Here is a 27217-nt window from a genome sequence, read left to right as displayed (position 1 = left end):
CTTAAAAATTAAACAACAATAGAAAAAAAAATACCCAACTATGAAAGGTCTCCCAAGTCTGTGCCCTGCGGAAAGGCCCATGAGGCTGGCTACATTACGCCGCTGGATGGCTATGCCTATTCGTTGACCTAGGAATGAGCCAGCCCTAGGTCTCCAGTAATTTTTTTTTAATATCCTGGCAAAGGATATATAAATTAAATTAAAATTAGACATGTTTTCGGGATTTTTTTCTATCGAGCCAACTTCTTATTATGGTTTTGCTTACAGTCTGCCCTCGCCAGGCCCTCGCAAATATAGCCTAGTTTCTGAGTGATTTTTTTCATGGTTTTTTCCCTTGATTAAAATGTGTCAAAACTCAAAATAATAACTGCAATTTTGCAGCCCCCTCTTAAATCGTTAACGGTACACTTTTTCTTTAATATATTTTAAAAGTTTGCGCAAGGTCTATGTAACTGAGTAGAATATATAAAGTACTAAATTCAACATATGTCATCATCCTTAATTAAAATAATTTATTCAGGATGTTAACAAGTACTTAGAGGAAGTTGATTATAATAATGTTCTACCTATCTAAAATACTTAAACATCCATATGACCTCTTTAGAAATATCTATAAATGTTAACTGTACTGCTATTTACGATAATAATCATATTTTTATTACAGACATTTACATTGGAATTAACATTTAATGTTTCATATACAGTTACTACATAAATATTTCCCGGGATATTTCCCGTTATCCTGTTTTATTATCATTTGGACTCACAGAGGGCCGTCATACTCATACTCATACCATACTCATTTATTAATAAAGCCAATTTACATGTCAAAATAAAATTAGAATTATATAGGTAGTTAAAGTTGATATCAAAATTAAAATATAACTTAAAATTAAATATACAATTATAATTGAAAATTAAAACAAAAGCTTATTCGCATTTCGAATTAAAATTAGAAATACGTTTAAAATTAAAATTGAGATCGAGAAAAAAATTAAATTAAGATAAAAATTAAAATTACAATTAATATTAAACACAAAGCCGATTTACAAATGTCAAAATAAAATTGATATCAAAATTAAAATAATTTAAAAACCAAAGTCAAAATTTAAATTTCATATTTCATAGGCACACCTTTATTGCTAGCACATCTTACAGCGACTCGCTTTAATAGAGTAGATACGTCTACGCTAACTCGCTTGCCAAGTTTGGCGTAGCCATCTGATTTTGTTTAGATTACTAAATCACTACACCTCATGAAACAAAGTCCCCGCCCCGTCTGTCTGTTTGTGTGTTTGTTCGCGATAAACTCAAAAACTACTGAGCGGATTTTCATGTGGTTTTCACCTATCAATAGAGTGATTTTTGAGGAAGATTTATGTGTTTAATTTTTGTTTACCCGTGCGAAGCCGAGGCGGGTTGCTAGTATAATATTTGTATATAAAATTCAGATTTGCATTTATCATAGCTCATAAAAAACAGGATAATAGACAATGACAGAATTCATAACCTGTTATTTATTTATAAATTATAAACTACGGTTAAATAAACTTCTTATTTAGGTTATGTAAGTAACCGTAAATTGAACTCGGTAAATATATTTCATTTTATTCCATAAAATAGCAAATAAATATACTATCAAGAGCTTGGCAGATTTCATAAAGGTTCCTTGAGACATTCGGAAACCGCGAAGACGCAATAATATAGTTAAAATACCTATTGCATAAAACGTGCCCTTCTTTATATTTAATTCACATAAAGTCATTGTTACATTTCTCAACTTGACTGTAAGATAATTCAAAAAGTAGCACATATTATAATACGAAAAATAGTTTTTTACTCGTAAACAAACGTTTCTTGCAGTGTTCATACGTTTTACCTCTGTTTCAGTAGCTAGTAAATTAAATAAGAACCATTTTTTAGGTTCGCAAAAACCACTAAGCAATAATGTATTTTTCTTCAATATCAATATTGCTCTAACCTTGTACTAGAACTTTACTGAAAAGAAAGTTACTCAGTACGCGAACCACAGAATAGACATTTACTGTACGACAAGAGTCAAATTCAGTTCATTTCAACGGGCAGTCCTCAGCAGACAGGAAGCTTAACCCACTAATGTGACAAATGGAACTTAAAATGACAGATGGCAATAAGGAAAAAGCTCATGAGATGTCTTTTATCTCCTCAAAGAGCGCAGGCTATGCATCTGCGACGCCTCCTTACTTGTTCCAATCGTGTTCAGAGCACAGAGCGTTGGGCTCAAGTTACTGTGACTTTAAGCTACTTAAAACGAATGCGTAATCGGAGATCTAATGTATACTGGATAGGTGTAACACGTCACTCGCGTGCGTTGTCTATGTGGTGTGACCAACAGCTCTGCACGCGGTATATAAAACAGGCATTATCAAACCGCCTTCAATACATTGCCGGCCGTCTCAGCGACCGCACATAAAAAATATCGAACCAGAAACACGGATTTATTTGTTTTTTTAAACCTCAGTGTCAGTGGTTCCTTGTCTTTAAATTTTTGAAGGACCAATTTTAGGTAAGTTTTTAAATAAGTGCTTATAATATAATAGGTATTTTTATCAAAAAAAATATTTTAATATAGGTACCAAAAATATTGAAAAATATCCTTTCAAAAATAAATTGTTATTTTAAATATTTGAACTTCCCTAAAATACCCTGTACCTATGATTAGCCTATTTTTAAATTATTCAAAAATATTTTTAACTTTCTCAGATTAATTTTTATTGCACTCTAGATTATTGTGTCAACGATAGTTTAAAATATTATTAAATTAGGATTATATTATTTATTATAAATCGAAATACAACATATAAACTAAGTTCAATTAACATTTTAAACATATCTTGATAATTTTATTAAATATATCGTTGCTATAATTATATTTACGAAAATTGCTTGTATACACAGTAGGAGGTATCTTTACTAAAATTTCGTCCACCTCATTTATGTGTGCATGGTAGAATAATTTCTTGTCCAATCAATTTGTGAGCATTTTGTATTAAGAATTCTAAAGGTCCTTACATTTTGTTCTAAAGAGAAAATATTCGATAATTACTTCGGAAATAGTATATTGGTTTCTGCACGAAAATAAACATTTTCAAGAATGATAACTAGGTAGGTTCAGAACCATTATTCACAAAAATATACAGAAATATTTCCCGATTATGGGCAAGATATTTATTTGAATAATAATTATACGGTAATCAACAATCACCGGGATCTTTTCTGGCAAGCGGCGGCCGCACGAGCTACGAAGCCTACGAATAAACACAAAGGACTTGTCACTACCGATGAGCCGAGCCACTGGAGCGATTAATGTTTTAGTAAATATGGCTGGCGTTTATATAACAACTTATATTCCAAACACAGCTAAGTCACAAGAGCATCGATTAATACAAGAGTTCATTTAACATTCAGTTATGCCAAAGGAAGTTAAACATCTATCCGAGCGGATTGTACCGCGTGTAATGTGTAACATCCGTCCAGACGTTTCGAGTCCTATCCCGTATGCTCAGGTCAGGGATAAATGTATTATGAAATATACGCAACCAAGTTTATTTAAATCCTGTAAGTGTTCCAGTACTGGGCTAGGGAGGAGTCCATTTTCCCGAAATTTGGCTCTATCGAGTGCATTGTTACAACCCACTTCAGACTCTACATGACAGAATTTTTAGTATTTAATGATTTCTCATGGATTTTCTTCCCATTATATGACTTATATACCTATGGCGAGGCGGGTTAAATATACGGTATCATTTAAAATATAAGGTACCATTTAAAATCAGTCAAATGGACAACCTTTTAATTTTATGGAAGTCGATTAAGGCTGCCTTTCCGCTGATGCGGACCAATAGTATTGGTTGTAAGTTGTAATCCACATCTCTTCTCCAGTCCGTTGGATCTCATTTCTCTCTGTGCCTCAGTCGAAAGGTAGTGTAATAACACTAATAACTAATAATCACAACCATTGCAGTTTCGTAGTCGTGTAAGGATACAATAAAGGGATAATTTTCCTAATTTGTTTCTTGGCACAAAGTCTAACCGTGTACCTAACAGTCAAGTATAACCGTCCACCTTGACTAAACCGTGCTAAATTGATTTCCTATAGATGTTACGAGCCCCAGGTACAATGTTTTTAGTTTAGGTAAAGTGACTATTATCAGTTTCAATTAGTTTTAAATGACTATAATGGATTTTCATCAAATCTAAGTTAAGTTTCAATTATACTTTTGACGTTCCAAAATAGGATTGGAAACTCACATACCTACATATCTGTTATTCTTAATAGGTACCGTACCTATATTTTTATACACGACACATCTATCATCTAGCACGTAGTTAAGCATTTAACTGGCTATCGCTGACGATCGCTTTTCCATAAAAAACGTTGACCTTATTTTCCTACAGTTCTAAGAAACCCGAAATTGGGGGAGATATTTGAATATCCTTATATCAACCCAGTTCGCTTGTTTATGGATACTTCCAGAAGCACAATTTTGGTATCATTAAATGTAGACCGCCATAAACTCGAAAGACATAAACTGATACCTGGAGTTATTTAAGTCTGCATCGTCGTGGATATTTTGCAACTTAAAACCCCAACAAAGGCATTAACTTATCAAAACAGATCAGATGATGTTCGTGTTGAATGCCGATTGAAGTATCATATCGCGGTTTTTTTTTTCATTTACTTATCATTAATAACGCGCTATAGGGGTTAAAAAAAAACCGGACAAGTGCGAGTCGGTCTCGCCCACCGAGTGTTCCGTACTTTTTACTTTTTAGTATTTGTTGTTATAGCGGCAACAGAAATATATCATCTGTGAAAATTTCAACTGCCTAGCTATCACGGTTCATGAGATACAGCCTGGTGACAGACGGACGGACGGACGGACAGCGGAGTCTTAGTAATAGGGTCCCGTTTTTACCCTTTGGGCACGGAACCCTAATTACATATGTAAGGTTTACTCGGGTAATTCCGAATGTCGAAAACTGTCGGATAATTCCGAAAAGAGACTTTTATTATGATGGAATTAAAGGTGATTTTCATCTGAATTTCGGAATTATCCGACATTCTGTAATACCCGAATACACCTTACATCATTTTACTAATGGATTACAAATGGATAACTTTACTAATGGGGTAGGTACATTTGATATTTGTATGTTAAAGTCACTAAACTAAATTATGTTTACCTAAAAACTAAGACATGGGGGCCGATTTTTGAATTACGAGCGCTCGATTCCTCACTCGAAAGTCTGTGGAAAACGGCGAATTGATACCTACCTACTGGGAATCTAGTGGTATTGGTCACTCATTTTCAATTCTATTAGTAGAATTTAAATGACTAGTAGTGGAGATATATTTAAGGGAAGAATACGAAAGCGAGCGCAATTCAGATTCAAAAATCGGCCCCATAAAGATTCTAATTTTTACAAAATGTTCTACAATTATGTGCATATTCAAGACGAGCTATTAAAAACGTCTAAATTTCCGGTTATATAATTGCCGACAGAAAACACTAGATAATATTGTTGTTACCTTATGACCAATGAACGGTTCGTCACAGTCGAGGTGCCATGGCCACGAAGACAAAAACAAACGAAGTCTTTAAATAAACACTAAAAACATAATGAGCGCTGTCAAAGGGAAACAGGGGAATCAGGGGTCGTTGAAATATGTATTAAGGCACCTATCTACATAGGTATTACAGACATCGTAACTTTGGAAATAAATTGAAACGATTATGCATTCTGATTAAAATATTTCAAACATAAATGTGTCGGTTGATGGTAAATTGAGAAACAACAAGGTATTCCGGTTTGAAATGTTTTTAAGCTTATAAAACCCTTTTAATTTTTATTTTTATTTAATGAAACAACGATTTAAGATAATACAATAACACTGGGTTTTTGAAATGGTGTGTCTTAAATGCACAAAAACAAGTAATGTCTCTAAATCTTTTCAACTGGTATTGACCTGAACAACGAGGAATACAAAAATCCTAGGCTTAGGGAATCAAGATAACGACACGTGTAATAATCATAACCACCTATGATTGTAAGTAGGTACAGAAACTACATGTACCTATGCAATATCAAAGCGTGACTATCTGATTCATCAAGAAAATGAGTCCGAAATGACTCATTTTCACGAGATTCCAATAATAAGTTTTAAGCCAGCCCGGTTACGGAAACTCATTAAACACTATTATTGTGAATTTGAATTGAATTAAATCTGTTTATTTCAAAAAAATATTAATAGTACATGTGTACATGTGTAATGAATGACATTAATTAATTAAAGATATATACCATCGATTTCTTTATATTCAATTGCACCTAAATACTGAGATTAAAAATTACATAATTAAATACAATTAAATTAACAATTCACATTAAAGATGAAAATGTATATTGGTAGACCACTGTTGTTCATAACATAATTCAGATAATCTGACTGCAAGAAAACAACATATTCGTGATATCAATATTTAGAGCATGTTTCCAACTTTGAAAATAATTAGCAGTGACCGGCGAACAAGTGTTATCCATATATGGAGCCTGTAAATAGAATAGATTCCAGATTTGTCCTCGGAACTATGGGTGCAGCTATTCAATTGTAATATATACTTGTAAGCGTAGTAACAATAGTTGCGTAGCTACCCTGGGGGCCTACATCCAACTTCAACAATCGAAATTTTGTTAACTGCCGCTCTATCGCTCTTGCTTATTCGAGTGATAGAGGCTAATAGACGAACGAACGAACGCAGTGGAGAACTAATAGGTTTAAGCATTGTGTCCCTGTTGTGCGTCACACTTTGAATGTGACGCACCGCACGTGCCCAATCGTTTCTAATCGATGTTTATGTAGGTATTTGGCTAAAAATACAGATGAGATGTGTTTTGATAATGCAATACAGGTATATGTGTTAGTGTATGCAGAAAAGAAATCGATAGGTACTCGAAACGTTAGAATTTTTCCTTTAGCCAGCAGTTGCACGTAATATGTAGGTAGCTGCATATGTATATAGATAATGCGAAGCATGCAACTTGAAATATGTACCATTCATAAGAAGAAGAAGAAAGGCCAGGTCAAGAGCACCCTAAACCGGAGAGCGCGTATTAGGAACGTTATGAAAGTGAAGGAAGCGAAAGAGGTATGTCAGGATCGTAGCAAGTGGAAATCCGTAGTCTCTGCCTACCCCTCCGGGATATAGGCGTGAATATATGTACATATGTGTATTTTAAAAGGTAGCCGCGGTTAAACGAGATATCATCATCATCATCATCATTCAGCCTATATACGTCCCACTGCTGGGCACAGGCCTCCTCTCACTCGCAAGAGGGCTTGGGCTATAGTCCCCACGCTGGCCCAATGCGGATTGGGGACTTCACATACACCTTTGAATTTCTTCGCGGATGTATGCAGGTTTCCTCACGATGTTTTCCTTCACCGAAAAGCAAGTGGTAAATATCAAATGATATTTCGTACATAAGTTCCGAAAAACTCATTGGTACGAGCCAGGATTTGAACCCCCGACCTCCGGATTGAAAGTCGGACGTCATATCCACTCGGCCACCACCGCTTCAACGAGATATGCGTAGTTCATATTAAATTTCCACACGTGCACAAGCCAACCATTAAACGTACCTACTTATCTACATCTTTGTGGTTTTGACTCACATTGAGGAAACTAGCCAACGGAAGACACTGAATATATAATAGATATACATCGCTATTAGGCTTGTAGACATAAATCCGTACTAAAATAGCAGTCGTTAAGAGTTCGTGGAAACTTTTGGCTGGTCTATTGTTACAAGTTTATTGGAGATCTGTGTAAAAAGTTAACTGCCCAATAAGAGCCGCAGCATAGATCACTTATCCACTAGACGGAGCATAGATAAATCGACTTGCTGCGGACCCAAATCCAAAGATTTCATACAATGCCGAGCGAACAGGCGCACCAACGAAATGTGCATTAAATTTAATGCCATTTGCGCACCAATATTCTGGCCCCACTGCGTATTGTCGCATCTTTACGAAGTAATATTTAAGCTAATGCCCTAATTTACCTATATACGGTATATGTAATGTAATGTAACGTTTATTTCAGACATATAGTCCATATACTTGCATAAAAATTACAAACAGAATTAAAAATAAATAATTAATCACAAATTCATTAAAACAACACACACCAAGGGGCTATTCATAAATTACGTCATTTCAAATTAGGGGGGGGGGGTCTGGACATCGGATGACGGTAGCATGAAGTAGGAGGAAATGGGGTCATTTGAAGCATGATTTTTGGATGATTATAGGGGGGGGGGGTCCAAAATCGTCAAAAATCGATGACGTAATTTATGGACAGCCCCCAAGTAAAATAAATTAAATATATTTATGAATTATATTTATATGGGCGTTTGAAAATTCGGCATCAAAAATCTTCGCGTTTCTATCGTTTTTAGCTCCCTCATGCACTATGCACAATAGTAGATTTTCTGACCAAGTCTTCGTAAACATTTCCAATGCAGGGCCTATGGGATGCAGTCTAAGAGCTTCACTCAAGGCGACTTCGTCTGTTATACAATACAAACGATTTTCACGGATCACGGGTATTTAGCCGACAAAGGCAAATGATGCACACTCCGAGATTTTCAAGGAGACTTTTCGGCAAGGCTAATGCCTCCGTATATAAAAGAACGAAATTATGCCGATTTTTATGTTGTGTTTGTCGATTAGATACGGATTTTGGTTAATTGGTTTATAAAAGGTAAATGTTTTGGATAACACTTACCTACCTTAAAGGCAATACTAATAGTACCTAACTATCTACTTATATACCTACATTGAGAGGCCTTTAATTAAAATAATACTATAATAGTACATTACTACAGAGGCCGGGACGAAAGGGGTTGCCGGCCGAAGACATATAGACGCATAGGTCTGAGCGCGGGCAACCCCATTTCCCGCCGAGGTATGTATAGTGCTTTTCTCAAACATGCAATGAAATAAATAAAATAAAAAATCCACGAAACCCAAGTTTTATTTATAGAAAAAACTAAAAGTAAAGTACACCCAAAATATAACCAACACGTACCTATATCATTATCACGCGTATGTTTTACACGAGTCGTGTATTTTTACTACCCGTATATTTTCATGTATCTTTGATTTTTTTGCCTTGTATCCGTCTGACTGTCGTTTTCGTCACATAAGTTTACATAGTCTTTCATGTTGATATCATGTTTCACATACATCGTTGCTTTATGCACGGAGTAAATAAGTATAATTTCCACAGTGTTGACGAATTTGTAGTTACATTCATTTAAAATATGCCACAAAACTGTTTCTAATAAACTGTAAGCCATTTTTCTTAGTTTCTCAAATATTAGGTCATTACCTATGAAATTGGCGTTTTGTTCGGAGAATTTCAACGAAACACGAATTTCCATACAATTAATTTTGCGGATATTTTTTTGATGGCTAATTCAAACCAAACAAAATTTTTCCAGTAATTTTTGACACCTTTAAGGTATGTTTTCAATATCTCCATTTCTTGAAAATTGGTACCATTAGAAAAATATAAGTAATTTTAATACTCGAACCGACAGCACATGAAAAGACCTATTTTCAAGGCTTAATTCTGAACACTTAACAATAAAAAATAACAATTAATTGTATGTAAAATCGTTGTTTATTGAGTGCACTGTAGTTTTATTGTAATTGTGTATGTACTTTTGTAAAAAACAAAAAACTAGGATCAGACTTATATCTATGAACAAAAACGCCAATTTCATAGGTAAGGACCTAATAATAAAATTGCCATAAGCAACCATATACATACTTCGTCTTTGACTTGGCGGCAGAGGCAGCAAGTTATTAGAATCAATTCTGCTTACGCTGCCAATTCCAATGCCTACGATTACAATTTAATATTAATTTCATTATTTCGTCGGAACTCATATTCAAGTCAAAAAATTTACAACGCACCATAAATCCAATAAAACAGAATGAATATTTTTCAACTTTACCTCCATAACAATTTAAAAAATATAACTACGCGTGTTTGAGTAGACCTTTTTACCGCTAACGTTTAGATGAAATATTTTAATGTTTTTATTTGTGTAGTTAAATTTATAAAATTATAGAATGTATTATTTAATAAGTTCATGTTGATTTTATACAAATAAAACTGCAAATTATAGCAAACATTGTTTTTTTTTTTTTATAGGCGTAGTGGCATAGTGTCATTGCGAACCATAAAGCAAATACTGCCTCTAGTTTTTTTTAATGGATGAATGCCACGATGCTGTGTCACAAATATCTGTGAAATGAAAATTAAAAAAGAGGACTTTGCCGGCCTAGGCCTGCAAGATGTGTATGAAATTCCATTAACGACCTTTTGTCCTAGCCGCACCTGAAACGTCATACTTCGCAGCCTATTATAAGGAACATAACATCAATATTTCATTGCATGTTTGAGAAAATGTAATTTTTACCTACCTTCTTATACTCATATATTTTTTATTGTAAGGTTAAGCTAAAAGAAATCACGTCTAATCTGATTGTTAATAATGATTATAGAAATAAAAAATAATTTCAAGACTGTTATAAAAAATATTACTCATAAAAATTATAGTACATTGTGCAACATGGGGCGTAAATTGAATATTGCAAACGAGAGTAAGTTAAATCGCGACGGCTTGCCGGAGCGATTTATAGACTCGAGTTTGCAATATTATTACGCCCCGAGTTACACACAATGTTTTTCATCACACTTGCGATACAAAAATTAAGTATAAAGACAAAAAACTGTTAATAATGGCACTAGAAACTTCATAACTCCCTAGGGAGAACGCTTTTTCTATAACTCCCGCTAAACCTGCGTGCAATTCCACATTTACTGAGCGAGTGTGATGAAAAGAATATAGTTCTGAGTTCGTTGAATCAATGTTATTACCTATACCTATCCTACTCGTCGCTATGGTTGGCGACGATACCCAAAATAATATTATGGACGTTGCCTATTGTGAGATCTGATATGGCTTGGCCGAAATTTTTACATGTGTAACAGTAGAGTTGAACTTATACATGCAGCAGGTGCATTATGGATGGCTTTATCCATGTGACAACTGATAAAATAAGTTCCTATCACTTTTTAACACAACGCGTTTGAAAGAGACCGATACTGTCATTGTCACGCTGTCACGTAGACAAAGTCGACCATCAATGTCATAATATCCGTACCTACTGAAGGCAGTGGGGAGACACTCCTGACTTCGGTCGAACTTTTTTTTTTTTTTTTTTAATTTATTTTTCAGAAAAGTATGGTACATTTTAAACTTATATTAGGTTCGCCAAACTTACGTTTAACGGCGACATGATGCACTCATTTTCAACGTTAGTACCTTAATCTAACTTACATTACTAAGGTTAATACATGATGATAACATATGACCACAGTATAAGCTGTGTGTTGTAACTCGGCTCCGTTCGGCTCGGCATTGCTCCGAGCAATTATTAGGGTTGGCACCACTTGACTTCATTGTGCGTGCACGACCACAGATAAGATAATCACTTGAATTTTGACAACCCTAAATAGTCGAAAGGGATAGTGCTATATATTAGAAAGGGATAGCATGATTCGACCCTGAATCGCTGTCAAACTTCGGGTTTGTAGGAAGTGTCCTTTCTGTACGGTAGTACAATTATTTCTTCTGTGCTGAAGGGCTTAGTTCTCTCTTGGTTAAGCATAATTAAGTAACGGATTGACTAAGCTTTTCGATAAATTCAACCGATTAAAGGTAAATAATATAAATGCTGTTTGTTTTACCACTTAAGCCGGACAGGTAAACATAACTGATTGGTTTAATAAAGTGTTTGCGGTGGGAAAGGTGATGAAATGTGTATGTTGACATTTCGCACTTGCCCAAGCGCCGTTACCCGAACTCGCTGACCGCTCTTCCGCTGGCAATGACCCCGTGTTGTTCTATTCACTTCAGCGACACATTCGCCGATTTTACACACTATCCCTTTGGATCTTTTTTATCAAACATCAAAATGATATAAGATAATATAAATAGAATTTTAATTATACAATTTATATTTAATTACACAAACGTTTTAATATTATTATTTATTAGTTTATTTTTATTATCTAATTTCAGGTAGTTTAGTGTTGTTTTATTTATATCTCCGTTGACATTTGCTGGGACGTCAGTCTTTCCGTGACCACAGCTGGTGCAACTCAGCTGAAACATTAAAGGTTAAAACAATGAAATTATATCGCGGTAGACCCGTTTGTGGAATTCAATCATAGAATTTTATAGTTTTCGAGCTTTTTTTGAGGGACTACAATATGAGGTTTTTCAAATACCTACATTTAAGGAGTGTACAGGCAATTTATAAGGTCGGCAACGCGACACTCTAATAAATAAAACAACTGGTATACCTACCTGAGAGCTTGAACGGGTAAATGACTAAATTTCCTCAACACGTTCACTGCAGTATGGGATCGAAAGGCCCCTTGCATAGTATGCTTCATTGCGAGTTTCATTAATTGCGCACTATATGAATTATGAAGAATTCAATGAATATCTACAGAAGTCCTTAACTAATACATGCACAACAGACATAATAAGACTATTATCTTTATAAATTTTATAATAACATATCCCTGTGAAACTTAAACTACACATACGAAAGACATAACATAAACAGACAAGTCTGAGGCATTCCAATTGTTAGAGTACATTTATTCAAGGCAATAATTTATTTGTGACCGAGCGAGAGCGTAGGTCTCCGTTTCTGCTTGGCCAAAAATGCTTTCGTATGTCTGTCCCGCCGTTCTCCTCAAAACGTCCCATTTCTCAACCGATTCTCATGAAATGTGGTGACTAGATTCGATAATTAAATACCTACAAATTTTGCTTACCTATTTACTTAATAAAACAAAATAAGTACTTAATGGAGACATGGCGTTCATAGGGTCTACAGCTCACAGAGTCTGACTAGTATGTTTAGTAGGTAGATTTTGTGCGGAAAGAGAAGAGTCGTTCTTTTTCGAACAGACTCTACAGGCCTATATTTACCGTGACTATACTCGTAAAGGCATATAATGACGTTAAGTAATAGTTTTCTGCGCAACCCATTCATATGTGACGGGGCGAGCCATTCGTGTAAATTAAGCCAATTCATCTCGGATAGACTTAACTTTAAATACTAAGTTCCTCTCTAATGGCTCCACGTGTGTAAATGTATAATAGACCGGGAGATAGTGACACATTTTACTGGGTCATTTGTACCAGTATGGCGGTTCGTCAGGGGTCTAAGCATGTAATGAAGGAAAGAAAATGCTATGACCATAGCGCTGGTACCGGCGGCCCAATCGCGTGGGCGTTAGTCGAACGTGTCGGATAAAATACGAGTGTCGAACGATTTGTACCACAAAAATCCTCGTATTATTCGATAGTCCATAAAAAAGAAGTAGGCGGTAGCGTAATGCCATACTTCTCCGGTGTGACTTACAGCCCGCCATACTGAGGCGAACACGTTAATTAAAAAAAAACAATTCAACCATTTGTACCAAGCTAATTTTTGCACAGGTGATCATCGTCGAGCAGCCATTCATGGACATCACCATGCCATACTTTTCGGATAGTTCCAAATGCCCGCCATACCGCCGCAAGGAAGTTAATTTTTTTTTTTTTGCTAAACGATTTGTACCAGTATTGCATTTAAATTTTTGGAGAGTATTTGATAAAATGTGACCGTTATTATAATTGCCATACTTATAGTAGGGGGATAAAGTGCTGCCATACTTGAAAAACTTATTTAATCGACACGTTTCAAAAATACGACTATGTATACGTAAAATAATTTTTTACAGCATGGCATCATCATATTCTGTTTGTTTGGATACAATTGTACCTAAAAAAATATATTTCAGATTATAACTACGGGGCGGACGACTGTGAGACTTAAGCCAAGACTTAAAACAAAAAACAATTTTTTGACGATTTGTACCAGTATGGCATTTGGATTTTTGGAAATTATATGATGCAATGTGACCATTATTATATTTGCCATACTTCTAATAGGGGGAAAAAGGGGCACCATACTTGAAATAAAAAAAAATATTGTACACATTTGCCACCTCCTACAGGTATGGCATTATGAGATTTCCATTTATGATCACACAGAAAGTGTTGAAAAAAAAATTCAAGATGGTACAAATCGTTTAGCAATAAAAAAAAAATTAACTCCCTTGCGGCGGTATGGCGGGCATTTGGAACCATCCGAAAAGTATGGCATGGTGATGTCCATGAATGGCTGCTCGACGATGATCACCTGTGCAAAAATTAGCTTGGTACAAATGGTTGAATTGTTTTTTTTTTAATTAACGTGTTCGCCTCAGTATGGCGGGCTGTAAGTCACACCGGAGAAGTATGGCATTACGCTACCGCCTACTTCTTTTTTATGGACTATCGAATAATACGAGGATTTTTGTGGTACAAATCGTTCGACACTCGTATTTTATCCAACACGTTCGACTAACGCCCACGCGATTGGGCCGCCGGTACCAGCGCTATGGTCATAGCATTTTCTTTCCTTCATTACATGCTTAGACCCCTGACGAACCGCCATACTGGTACAAATGACCCAGTAAAATGTGTCACTATCTCCCGGTCTATAAAGGAATACAACCATTTATCTAATGTGAATAATCGCTCCTTGCTTTGTAGAAAATGGCAAACCATTACACATAGGTATAAAGCCTATTTGCGGGTAAAAGTAGCCATTTTAACATTATGCACGCATTAATATTTTTTAAAAGAAAGAAAAAAGGCTGTATCAGTTGAAAAACAAAACTGAACTTGCAGCTGAATTTAAAATGCACAAGTTTATAACATTTACGAAAGCGACACTTACAGTGATAGACGTAATGATATATCTTAAAGCTTAAATTCAATTTGCAAGTACTAGTATGGCCGTTACCGTTTGCTATAGCCGTATTGGCCGCCACACGTGTTAAAATACTAATAAAAGACCTTACCGAATGCGAACATGACGAATGCCCCATGGGCCTAACTTACGCGCCAATCTGGTTTAGTAAGTTACCAACCTGATGAATAGGCCAAAACATAAATCCATCATAAGTCATGTCATGAAACCTTTAGCCAATAGCCTGCCTGATTCATAAGCCTCGCCGTATTGTATCGGATCAGTATAATAGGATCGATCGATCCCAGTGCGTCGACAATGAACTGTGGGTCGTTGTTGCACAACCAACCTACATATCAAATAACGGCTTTCGACATATGAATTGAGGCAGTTCTCATAAACTGCATCAACTACTTACGCGGGTACAGGTCATGAGATCTGGTACGTGATTTGTACTTATCTGTCGATATTTTTATAGCTACTCGACGACAGGTATTGTAAATCAATGTGTAGGTTCACTAGAACTCACTATTGAAAAAGTTGGGCTCTTGAGAAACCGTAGTTTTTTTATTCAGTGGTATACTAAAGCGCTCTTTGGTACAAGATATGATGCATACCTATCTACTTATAAAACTGATTGTTTTTTTTGGTTTATTAATTTTATTAGGTAGGTAGGGTTTGTTAGATAGGTTACGTATTTTTATTAGGTAAAACATCAAAGAAGATACAGATAACAATTTATTTACATAAGCAGTCGTTTGTGGAGATCGCTTACCTTCTCTTCTCAAAACACCTTCAATATTTGTGTATAGGTAGAGGTACGCTATTTGCATCAAAAACGCATATAGCAAAGTAAGAGACACATCGTTGCGTTAAGCTCGATTCTTGACTGCATTCCAACATAACGACTCGAATAAACTAATCTTTGATCGCTCTTTACTTCTTGAAAATTGATGAAAATCCGGTGCCTTATTATAATAACTTGCATGTGATGCAATGCATATATATGTAAATGGGCATAGATTCTCGGGAATTGCTGCATTCTAACAGAGAAAGTCGAACCTGTTTGGGAATTTTGAAATTGTGAGGCGTCTAAGATTTTTTATCGGTTATCGCATTTTAATTCGCTCTATTCGACCAAACTTGTAATTTATGTTTATTAAAACAAAATCTGTCTTGCTCAAATGGTGAATTTACTATTTATTCATATTTTGAAAGCTTACTCTGACTACCTGGAGAAATTAGAAAAATGGAATAGGTATCTATGCGATAATTTTTGTGTCTGTTCATATGTCACTGACGTATTTTTGTGTCCAACTGTGCAAATACGCGATATAGCCCAAACTCTCCTGTTATATTGTTTCAGTTACATCGACTAAGTCGAATTAATTTTTTTTTTATAATAATTCCTTTATGATAAGAGTTTATGTGTACAATTCATATTTCATCATTGGATTTTCAAGAGTATTAAATTTGATGTAGGTTCTATGATAGACTTATTTTTGTTTGTACTGTGCTTCGGCGGGTATTGTTCTAATATTGATTCAATGCATGCATGGCAACATGCATACATCCACGACTAACTTCACACGTGGGCGTGTTTGTGTAACATGCAACAAGCAACTATTTCCTGTACAACTTTGGCAACATTAGTTGTGAAAGGATAATTTAATACACTTACTATTGAATAATCAATGATCAGTTCATGCAATGTGTCATAATAATTTAATGTTCAAGATGTTAAGAAAGTTATAAATAATGTATAATAGGTAATTATTATCGTTTCTTGGCACGTCAGTCAGTCAGTGCGTTTGAATGTTAAGTATACCTACCTACCTAAGTTTTGAGAGCGGTAGATACTCATATTTGTAGGCTTCAGAGTTTTCATAGCACGGTAAGACGTCACGTTAATATCGACTTTATAGCTCACTTCAGTATTTCCGTGCTATGAAACTCCGAAGCCTGGATATTTGTATTGTTTAACCCACCTTACCATATCCGACCACTTAGGTTCCATTTTAATAAAAATCCAGTATTAGCTATTTTTTTACCGTTTAAGTACATAGTTTTGCTTTTCGTAATTGTTGCTAAAAATGTTAATTTTGACTTCAAGAGGTTTGATGGTACTTAAAGAAATGTACGTCTCATTGATTACCTACAGTGAACTAGAATAACGAATTGTATCTCCATTTTCGATGGACACACAAATTGCATCGGTCACGGCTGAGTACGAGATACTAATAAAATATGTGCATTTCGTAAAAACGAGCGGTGAACCGTAAAACTGGACATTGTGTCGCAACACGGCCGGGACAACATGAATAGTCTAAACTTTACAAGGCCCACGTTATCAGGTTACTGTTCAATTATTCAGAGCTCTACAGAAAACCTATCTCGCGGTTATATTTTGTTAGTCGATTTTTACTGACAATTGAATTTTGCATGATATTACAAACCTTGTTTAAAATAAATTATTATTTCTTAGCTGAAAGCGCGTAGGTAAATGATGACGAACAATCAAGCGGTATCGGTACTGGCTTTAAACCTGTAGTTCTGTTTGATAGTATCAAATCATGGACCTGTCCTCTATAGGTAATACCCAAAGAACAAGCTTTGCTTTGTCTAAAATTTACATCAGTATAAATAATGTACCTACAATATTATTTATTAATTAAAAAAGAAAAAGCCTCGGAGAACTTACACATTAGGTATCAAAAATAGTTAATCAAAGAACACGTTAAGTCGGCTTCATGGAGTCAATTTTACGGTTAAATAATACGATCAATGGTAATTCAAATAACTTGACATCACTATATATTCACTATCAGGCACGAATCGATCCAATGGATAAAGTCCAGATATAGCAAAGGTAGATCAATAAATGTTGTATTATGTACATATTAGGTATTAGGTACATCGCTGGGCCGTTATCACGCAGCAGACGGCAGCCGGCAATTTTTTTCATTGGAGCAATAACTCGCGTTCTGCTGGGCTTCAATTGGAAGATTGGCTGGCGTGTGGGACGGCAATTCTTGCCCTCAGCGCGAGGATATCCTTCCAGAATGTAAACGGTGCATAAATCAAGGGACGGCGGGAATATCTTTACACTATTCAATGAGCTTTTGTACTTTGTAATCGTATTCTACAGAACGATTCGAAAAAAATAGAGTAGAAACTTTTAAAGACGAAAAAATTTAGAGTTAGACCAAGAAAAGTCTGCAGCGATTTTGATAGCCTACGCAGTACAAGTGTTATTTAAACGTCATAATTTCATAGACGTTTAAAATAACACTTGCACTGCGTGAGCTATCAAAATCGCTGCAGACTTCTCTTGGTTTAACTCTAGCTAAGTCTTACTGTCAGAAGTTGAACCGTAACGATAAAGATAAGCTAAAGTCCGCACGTACCTACGTAATTTTTGGTTGTGTTGCAGGCCACACCCGGTATTTATTTTCCCGTTTGAATTTTTATATTTATTTTTCCATAGGAAAATAAATCACCCGTGTTCTTACGTATAAATCCACCAACAGCATGTTTTAAACATACGTCAGTGGATTCATTCTTTATTTTATTACTCTTTTGTATTGTTATATGGTTTTTATCCGCTTATATTGCCGGATCTCTGTGACACATTCATTGTCAGCCATAAGTTTCGTTACCTAAAGCTGCCTAAAGTGACGAGATTTAAATATTACAAATTACAATTTAGATTTAAGAAAACTTGAGATAAATTGAGCTTTTACCATACAACTTAATTAAAACGAAAACCAGTCGGTTTGATTGGCTAAAAGGGTAAAAAAACGAAACAAAATTTACGATGTCTGTACCTATAATTCGATGTAACCCTACGGCCGCGTGGGCCGCGCCAATGGAGGCAATGGCCGTGCAACCATCGTCCGAGGAACCTGTTTCGCAAACTTGATAGTGGCTTCTTTTTTATCATGTATCGGTATACTTTCAGTTTCTGCAGGGCTGCCCTGGGGCCTGGTTACGAAACAAAATTGTAGTTCATAAAATTATATATTTTGATGAAACTATACTCTCGTGATTTTTGGTTCTATTTAGTAGCATTTCTAGCAGTTCAAGATAACAAAATAATTGCAGATTGTAATCAAACGTTTTGATTGAAATATCAAATCGTTAATAGGTTACTTTAGTACGAGCTGATAACGTACAGTCAACTGTAAAAATATGCGTGTAACAAACAACTTACTCAAAAATATGTCTCATAGTTCTTAATTCGCTGACATAAGAGCTATGGGATATATAATGAGTATGATTTGTGCACCCATATTTTACACTTGACTGTACCATCGACGCTAAATTGCAACGTTTATACGACTAGACGTGCTTAATTATTGATTAGCTTATAATTTACTGGTGAAATATTATTTCATAATCATACAGTTAATTAGCAATCAATATCTTATAAAATTTTGCAATTTGTGTAAAAATGTGTGTTACTGTTAATTTGTTTTTTTTTTATTGCATAACTTTTTGGCTTGTATAAGAATTTATTATTGCAAATAAGCAATTACGTTATCAGCACGCACGTATCACGTAGATATGGCCAAGTCTATTTTTTAAACCAATCGCAATATTTCTCGCAACCCTACGATGCCAAAAGGAAATTTAAACTGCAAGTGCATCATTTATATGAAGTAAGAACGGGTTGGATAAGTGGCCGTCTTACGAAACCATTTGCCATTACGTATTGAACTTGCATCTTCCGATACGGAGATAAAATATACTTAATTAAAAAACATCAAAAAGCACGTAACAATCGTAAATTTAACTTCGCGTGTACGTATCAATCGTCATGAGTCACACGATGCCATCTATTGCATTCTAGTTGCTGATTCAATTCAATCAGACGATTAAAATTCAGCTTATGCAGTGTCTGGTCGAATCAGCGATGGCGCATCCTGCCCGCACGCGCTTCTACATACATTTAAAATGGATTAAATAAAGCAAGCAGCACTACAATTATTAGTTAGAAAAAGACCAAGTGCACATGGTATACGAGCAATAATTACGTTAAATATACCCAGGTAATCTATTTCCAGCTCGGCGCCGGACTGCATTCCGACAGGACTAGGGATATCGCCTTAATGCCCTACCTTCCGCCGGCAACGCTAAAAATAACACGAGGTTCTCGACCTTCCGCACTAATGGAAAATAGATGAGCCGCTCACGAAGCCATAATAGGCAAAAAATATTAACATTAGCACTCGGTTCGCGACAGTGTTGCTGGCATATCTTTTTATCGCATGAGAAATTACTTTCGAAACCAATTACCTAGCCCAGATTCATAATAGAGTACATCCTCCTTATGCGTATCGACTTCAATTCGTTGTGACTAGAAAATAGGTAGGCAACCCGGCTTATTATCGGGCCCTTACTCGATAGTCTTAATAGGAAAATTGGCGCCGACCGGCGAAACCGGTGCGTAACATTGGCCTTACCACACTCACGACTTGCAGACGTACATTGCAAATTACAATAATTTTGCTATCATCCCAACAACCACTAATTGCGCCTTTTCTGTCTTTTCAGAATGAAGGTCTTACTATTATGTATGGCCTTTGCGGCCGTAGCTCTGGCCATGCCCGTGGCCGAGGAGAAACCCGCAGTACCTGCTGTTCCCGAAATAAAGTCTGAACTAGTTGACCCTAAACCTGAAGAAAAACCTGCTGAAGTAAAGAAGCCTGAAGAGTCCCCAGAATCTAAGAAATTAGAAGAACCTAAAAAGGAGGAAGCACCTAAAAAAGAAGAAGCGGCCGAGCCCAAGAAAGAGGAAGCAGTAGAGCCTAAAAAAGAAGAATCTCCTGTAGCCAAAAAAGAAGAGGCATCTCCTGAAGCCAAGAGTGCGCCAGTAGAAGAGAAGGCCAAGGAAGAGCCGAAACCGGAAGCTCAGCCCGAAGAAAAGAAAGAAGCTGCTCCTGAAGCCAAGTCCGCTCCTGCTGAGCCTCAGTCTGAGGCAAAGAAGGAAGAGAAGCCTGAAGAATCTAAACCAGAAGAGAAACGCGAGGAGCCTGTAGCTAAACCCGAAGCTAAATCTGTTGAATCTCAGGCTACTGTTAAAGAGGTTGCCAATGAAAAACCTGCCCCTAAGCCATCTGTACCGCAAGAAGTTATCGACGTAGTAAGTGCTGTCAGAAGCCCGGCGGCTATCGCTGACGATGAGGCAGACCCCGCCGCTATCATCCCCACGCCAGTGAAGAAAATTGACTTACCTGTCGAAGCCAAAAACGCACAGCCTGAGGCGCCAGTAAAGGCCGAAGAACCTAAAGCTCCGAAAACCGAAGAAAAGGCAAGCGAGCCTACCAAAAAAACCGCTGAGAACGCTGCTCCTTCAACTGAAGTCAAAGAGGCACCTGCTGCGCCCAGCGATGATAACCTACGTGTAGTTCGCGACACCATTGATGACAAAGTCAAGGCTGCTGCTGTTGAGCAGCCTAAACCCGTGGAGCCTAAGGCCGTGGAAAAGTCCGCCGAGCCTGCCAAAGTAGAAGCCCCTAAAGTAGATTCTCCGAAAGAAGAGGTCAAGGAAGTTAAATCTGCTAAGGCCGAAGAGCCCGCTAAAGCCGAAGAGCCTAAAAAGGAGGAGAAGCCTGAGGAACCTAAGAAAGCTGAACCAGAAGCAGAGAAACCTAGCGAGCCTGAGGTCAAGGCAGCCAAAGAAGAGAAGAAGCCCGAGGAAAAGAAAGAAGTAAAAGCTGAGAAACCTGTAGTAAAATCAGAGAAACCCTTAGGAGATGCCCCAGCAGACAGCTCTAACGAGAGCGGGGAGAGCAGCGAAAAAGAAAACAGCAAAGAGACAAACTCTTCAGAGGAGAGCAAGGAACAGTCTTAGATTAGTGAAGTATTAACCCCAGCATTGACATTGAGCCCTTACGCCGGTTCTGGCGCTGGCTACAAATCCGCGAGTGAATTCTGCGTCACACGGGGATCTCGCTTCGAGGCAAAGCTGCCTCTATTTCCAAGCGCGGTATATGTGCGACGGATTTTCCCACGGATTTGTGGCTCGTGTAGTGAATGCTAGGTTTTAGGTTAGTGAATGGGAAGGCACTGGCAGCAGGCGTGTGTCGACGTCCCTCGACACGCGCCTGCGGCCCGCCGCTCCGAATGGTATATTCCCAGTCGTCATTCCGCCATCTTGGAGTAACCACTGGGATATTAGCTTGTGAGTGTGAACGATCGCCACACGTCGCTGTGGCGATCACTATTCATAGTTCTAGAGACTTATTTAAATAGACGAACCGAAATTACCTAAGTTGTAATTATCTCACAAAGTAAATTATCGAATTTCCGGTACTATAAGTAATAAAATAATGTTTTTTTACAATTATGTGTTTTATATTATCCTCGTATCCAACGCAAAATCAAAATTAGCCTTGGGGGCAAGCATTTTCTGAGCCAACACGGTTACAGATATCTATAAGAATATATTTATTACCATTTACAGTATCTTGTGTTTTATTGCTACTGAATATAAATACAAGTAAACCGACAAAGTTAAAAAAAAATAGTACAAAATAAGTAGCTATTCACGTACACCCAGCGGGACATAAATATGCCGAATCTTTCTTTAATTTTTCAGGCCAAATAGTTCATTTGTTGTCTGTGTTACATTTTAAATCTAGGTCTAGGTAGTTAACTATTAAAACCCTAGTAATAACCCTCCAATATTAAATAAAACCCTAGTAAAAACCCTCCAATAAGTCTCCTTAGCTCCTACTGCCAATTTTCTTAATTTAGTAATCTAAATTCATTTTAAGGAAACGACTTTACCTAAACCAATTTAAATAACAAATTAAGTATGTGCCTATAGCTACGCGCACGAAGTATTGATTGAACATATTCTACAAACAACTCTGTGTAGATAATTTTGAACAAGTTATTCTAAGTAACCAGTATTGCAACTAATTGTAACATTTGTAGTACGTCGGAAACAATTGAAAATGATAATAGCAGCGCCTATCATCGAATCTAAGCGGAAATCTGTGTTTTCAGCTTCGCCTGGCATTATGAACGCGTGTCGTGCAGAGTTGTGGGAGAAATCTTAAAGTAGGTATTAATTAAGTAAGGTCAAGTTAAAATTGGGACTACAAAATAATCCTGCAGAAATATTTTAACGGTGAAATAGCGAGGGACTACTCTCCCGCTACTAACATTAAAATTATGTTAAGAGCAATGGTTAATCAAAGATTTGAAAAGTAAAGTATGGGCCTGTTCATATAATTCCGAGCGAACATGTAGTGTGCACCAACGAACGAACGCGAAGGCCCGTCTTTACGAAGTAATAAGTCAATGTATAATTATAATTAACATGTGCATGCAAGAGTGGAAACATTTTATCTAAAGTTTTCAGTCAGAAGTTCATAACATCACACATTATTTTGAACTTTCAGCAGAGCGATTATTTCCTAAAGTGTTCACTAAGTCAAAAAACACTTTTCGCTACTATAATTAAATATGTAGGTACCTACTTATGTTTGTTTACTTTTAACTACTTGTCATAAAACACACCGTTATATTACGTTACAAATTTCAGTGAAATATACATTATAGTTTCCAAGTAAAATGGTTGTGACATACCTACGGGCAGATAGACGGACTAACGGACATGATAACAGAGGGTTCTGTTTTTGCCATTTTGGATATAGAACCCTTAAAAGGATGACTATAGGCTAGTATGATTTGTTAGTGTACTAACTAATATTTCCGTAAAAATTTTGGCTCTTTACCGTTACCAAAATGGAAAGTAAAAATAATATGTAGGATAAAAATAATTACAAAAATAGCACCGTGAAAAACTAGTGTATTTATGGCCTTTGCTCTGTCTTGGCGAAGCACTACCGTGCCACTTTAGAGCAAATGGTTTGAATTATTGCGGAGTAGATCCAGGAAGACAAAATTAAGAGTAATTTGAAAATATCCGGTTCAGCATAATAACGAAATGTAGAAGCAAGTTAATTGCTAGGAATTATTGATTTATAGACAGCTTCCGCCGTCGTCGGTTTTTTAGGTATTAACTTCTTAGATTTAGACATAAATTCGCCAAAATTACCGAATGAACCTGGGCATTCTCAGAAAAAAATATACATACCAATAACCAAAAAATGTATAGTTATGTGACGCATTTTCACATCCAGCTTATAACTGACCCAATTTTGATGTATAGTGTGTAGTAGGTAATTGGTACTTAATTCTGAATACTTCAGTGAATCGGGTATTTCCGATACTGGGAAATGATACTGAGTTTTATTATGGTATTTATGTAGTATTATATTTCGCTTATATATTTTTTGTTACTGCACCCACCTTGACGTATTTCTGTTTCGCCCCACATTGACTGGAGCGGCATTAATTCGTTTATGTGCGAAAATATTCAAATAAATAAATAATGAATATTCAGAAAAGCCCGAATACATCTGGACTGAACTAAAAAGAATGTTGAGACTTATAGTTCGTTTTTTTTAGCATTAGAAATAAGGTAAACAATCTTGATGTGTATTTTAATAGAAAAACACATTTTAAAAATAAGTTACGGCAAATATGTTACAATTATGAATCTAATACGATCATTTATATTCTTCTGCTTTCATAAGTCATAGTTATTGATTTTTAAAAAGCATTTTTCAATTAAAAGACATGTCAAGATCGCTTACCTTCTTTCAAGTTCGTTCTAATGCTAAAAAAAAACGAACTATAGATTAGACACGGGAAAATACAGTGTATAAACAGATGGTGTGATAATCTGAAAACCCGATAACTACATAAAGATCCACTTACTTGACCAGTCAGCATTCGACAGGCGACGACACCCAAAGACCACCAGTCCACAGCATGGCCGTAAGGCTCTCGGCTCAGTATTTCGGGGGCTGCGAACAAAGCGTAACGACATATATTCTCCAAAGTAAAGGTTTTCTATAAATAAATAGGTAGGTATCTGAATAGAAGAGATTTCGTTTGTGGTCGTGGCGGTAATTAAATTTCAGTAATAGTTTGGTGTAAAAAGCGACACAGAAACTTATTTGCGCAAATAGTAAGTCAGCTGCAGCATTACAAATGGCGCCCAATGTTTTTTTGGTCTTCAAGTTTACAATAGATGGACAATAAATGTGGACTACTTATAGTAGTTCGTTTTTTACAACACAAATTTAATATGGTTCACACTAATATTAGGGTGTGTCCTTTAATTACGCGAGGCGTTTTTGATGATTTTTTTTAACCTGGTGAGATGTCGTAAGATTTGTCTTGATCAGTGGTGGGCAAACTTTCTTCATGGGGGGGCCAGAAAGTTTAGAAAATTTAAGTGGAGGACCAGAATTGTAGCCGAAATTTATTTTGATTTGTGATAAATTGATAATCGTGGGCCAATGCCATATACTAATTATTTCATAGGACCGGCGGCGGGCCGGATAAAATCCATTCGCGGGCCGGAGATGGCCCGCGGGCCGTACTTTGCCCACCACTGGTCTTGATCCTCTCCGCCCTAGTCTCACGTGAGATCTTTCAATATTTGTATTTTTACACCTCCACGTGACATTTAGTGAGATTCGACTTGACCTCTCTCACCTTGATACCCTCACGTAATTAATGGACGCCCCTTATATGTATATGTTTATGCTCTCTTCTATTCAGATTATCTACGTAAGGGCAGAAAACATTCAAACTTCTTGTGCTCTACGCAACTAGCATCCCTCCATTCACACTTATAAAGTCATAAAATAAATTAAAATATAAAATTACTTATCGATGGTAGGAACTCGATGTGGAGCACACGAAGTCTTCCTGTTTGAGCTCCTTTGGCACAACATACACATAACACATCAGTCATCCAGATTGTAGCGTACTTTTTAAGTATTTATTTCGGAATTAGATTTTCTTAAATACACCGTGTTTTTATTGAATTCCGTTAACTTCGGGATATGGTTAAGTACGTTTAAGAGAACTAAATGGCATAGTTAATTTTCAAAGATTTTTTTTTTTTTGCTTTTGTGAATAAAAAATTAAGTTAAAAAGTAATTAAATGTAGCATATAGCGTTGTTGTAACACGGGCATTAGATTTAACTCAACCAAACAATTGAAATCTGTGACATATTAATGTCATTTCGAACATCGATCGACCGAGATTGTACTTAAGTTTAGTAGCAAATGCATGAACTCATTCTAAACACTAATCAATATGTAAACAGGCCCTAAGGCAAGTGTACACGCTTGTAGAGGCCTTATAGGAAAAAAATAAATTATAGATTATCTCCGAAATGGAGTTAATTAGAATATCGGTGTCTTTGACAACGTTACTTGATTTAAGCTCAGGAATGCACCCCTGAAATTAACGGAAATCAAAAAAAACACGGTGTATAACAGATAAAATGTTAATCTACAACGACGGATATAATGTAAAAACCTAGGGACTGAGTTTTGAATTGCGAGCGCTCAATTTCGTCACTCGAAAATCTGTGGGAAACGGCAAATTGATATTTTGGAAATCAGGGAATAGAAATTGGGAATCCAGTGGTATTGACCACTTGTCAATTCTATTAGTAGAATTTAAAGTAGCGGAGATATATTGAAAGTATCCACACGAAATCGAGCGGTCGAAATTCATAAATCGGTTCCAGTAGGTATTTTGTTTTCTGTGGTAATAACATACCTCGTTTTCTTTTAATTATATGAAACTATGACTTATTAACCTCTTGTATGTGTATGAAAAGAAACCAGGCCGATTTTATAGTAATTTTTTAGAATTTTTTATTTCGAGAATGATTTTTTCTGCTATAAACAGAATTGCCGTGGTTTGAACTCGAACCCGCGATTTTTGACCACCACACACATATGAAAGGTTAAATTACTTTTCAAAATATTTAACACACAAAACGGTTTATGATCTTCATTAATACCAAGATTTTTTTCCATTTTATCGAACATCTTTTTATTCTTTCATGGGGTGAAACATTAATCAGAAGGGTCGACTGTATTTAGGTTTACAAAAGCGTTTGTAACCTAAACTTATGATGATACTTACTATTAATGAAGCCCGTTATCATCTTATTCCCATTGCTAAATTGCAATTTGTGTCAAATGATCAAATTAACTGTAATTTAATGTAAAATCCATGGTAGGTATACTATGTGTAGCAAGAAAATATATGGTGGTCCTATTTCGAAACTTTTCCGAAAATTACCGCAATTTTTCAAGAGTTTTATACCCTTCACCCCATTTTA

General features: G+C 36.1%; 3 protein-coding genes across 3 annotated transcripts in view; 1 reads left to right on the top strand and 2 right to left on the bottom strand.

Moving 5' to 3' along the window:
- LOC134796198 (sec1 family domain-containing protein 2-like) overlaps nucleotides 1-27217 on the bottom strand; it is a 143790-nt gene that overhangs the window by 62392 nt on the left and 54181 nt on the right. The gene's annotated exons all lie outside the window — the stretch shown is intronic.
- The window catches only part of LOC134796217 (serine/threonine-protein kinase S6KL), an 86260-nt gene that overhangs the window by 43673 nt on the left and 15370 nt on the right, over nucleotides 1-27217 (bottom strand). Inside the window, exon 7 of the mRNA XM_063768253.1 lies at nucleotides 24779-24867. Within this exon, the coding sequence (XP_063624323.1) occupies nucleotides 24779-24867 (89 nt within the window). The remainder of the gene's footprint in view (nucleotides 1-24778; nucleotides 24868-27217) is intronic.
- Nucleotides 2403-21956, top strand: LOC134796214 (neurofilament heavy polypeptide). Its single transcript, XM_063768252.1, has 2 exons — nucleotides 2403-2545; nucleotides 20537-21956. The coding sequence occupies exon 2, from the start codon at nucleotides 20538-20540 to the stop codon at nucleotides 21834-21836; it is 1299 nt and encodes a 432-aa protein (XP_063624322.1). The 5' UTR covers nucleotides 2403-2545; nucleotide 20537; the 3' UTR covers nucleotides 21837-21956.

The sequence above is a fragment of the Cydia splendana genome, chromosome 13 (assembly GCF_910591565.1).
Source record: "Cydia splendana chromosome 13, ilCydSple1.2, whole genome shotgun sequence".
Lineage (NCBI taxonomy): Eukaryota > Metazoa > Arthropoda > Insecta > Lepidoptera > Tortricidae > Cydia > Cydia splendana.
The sequence above is the reverse complement of the archived record's forward strand: the minus strand, read 5'-3'. Positions and strand labels throughout refer to the sequence as shown.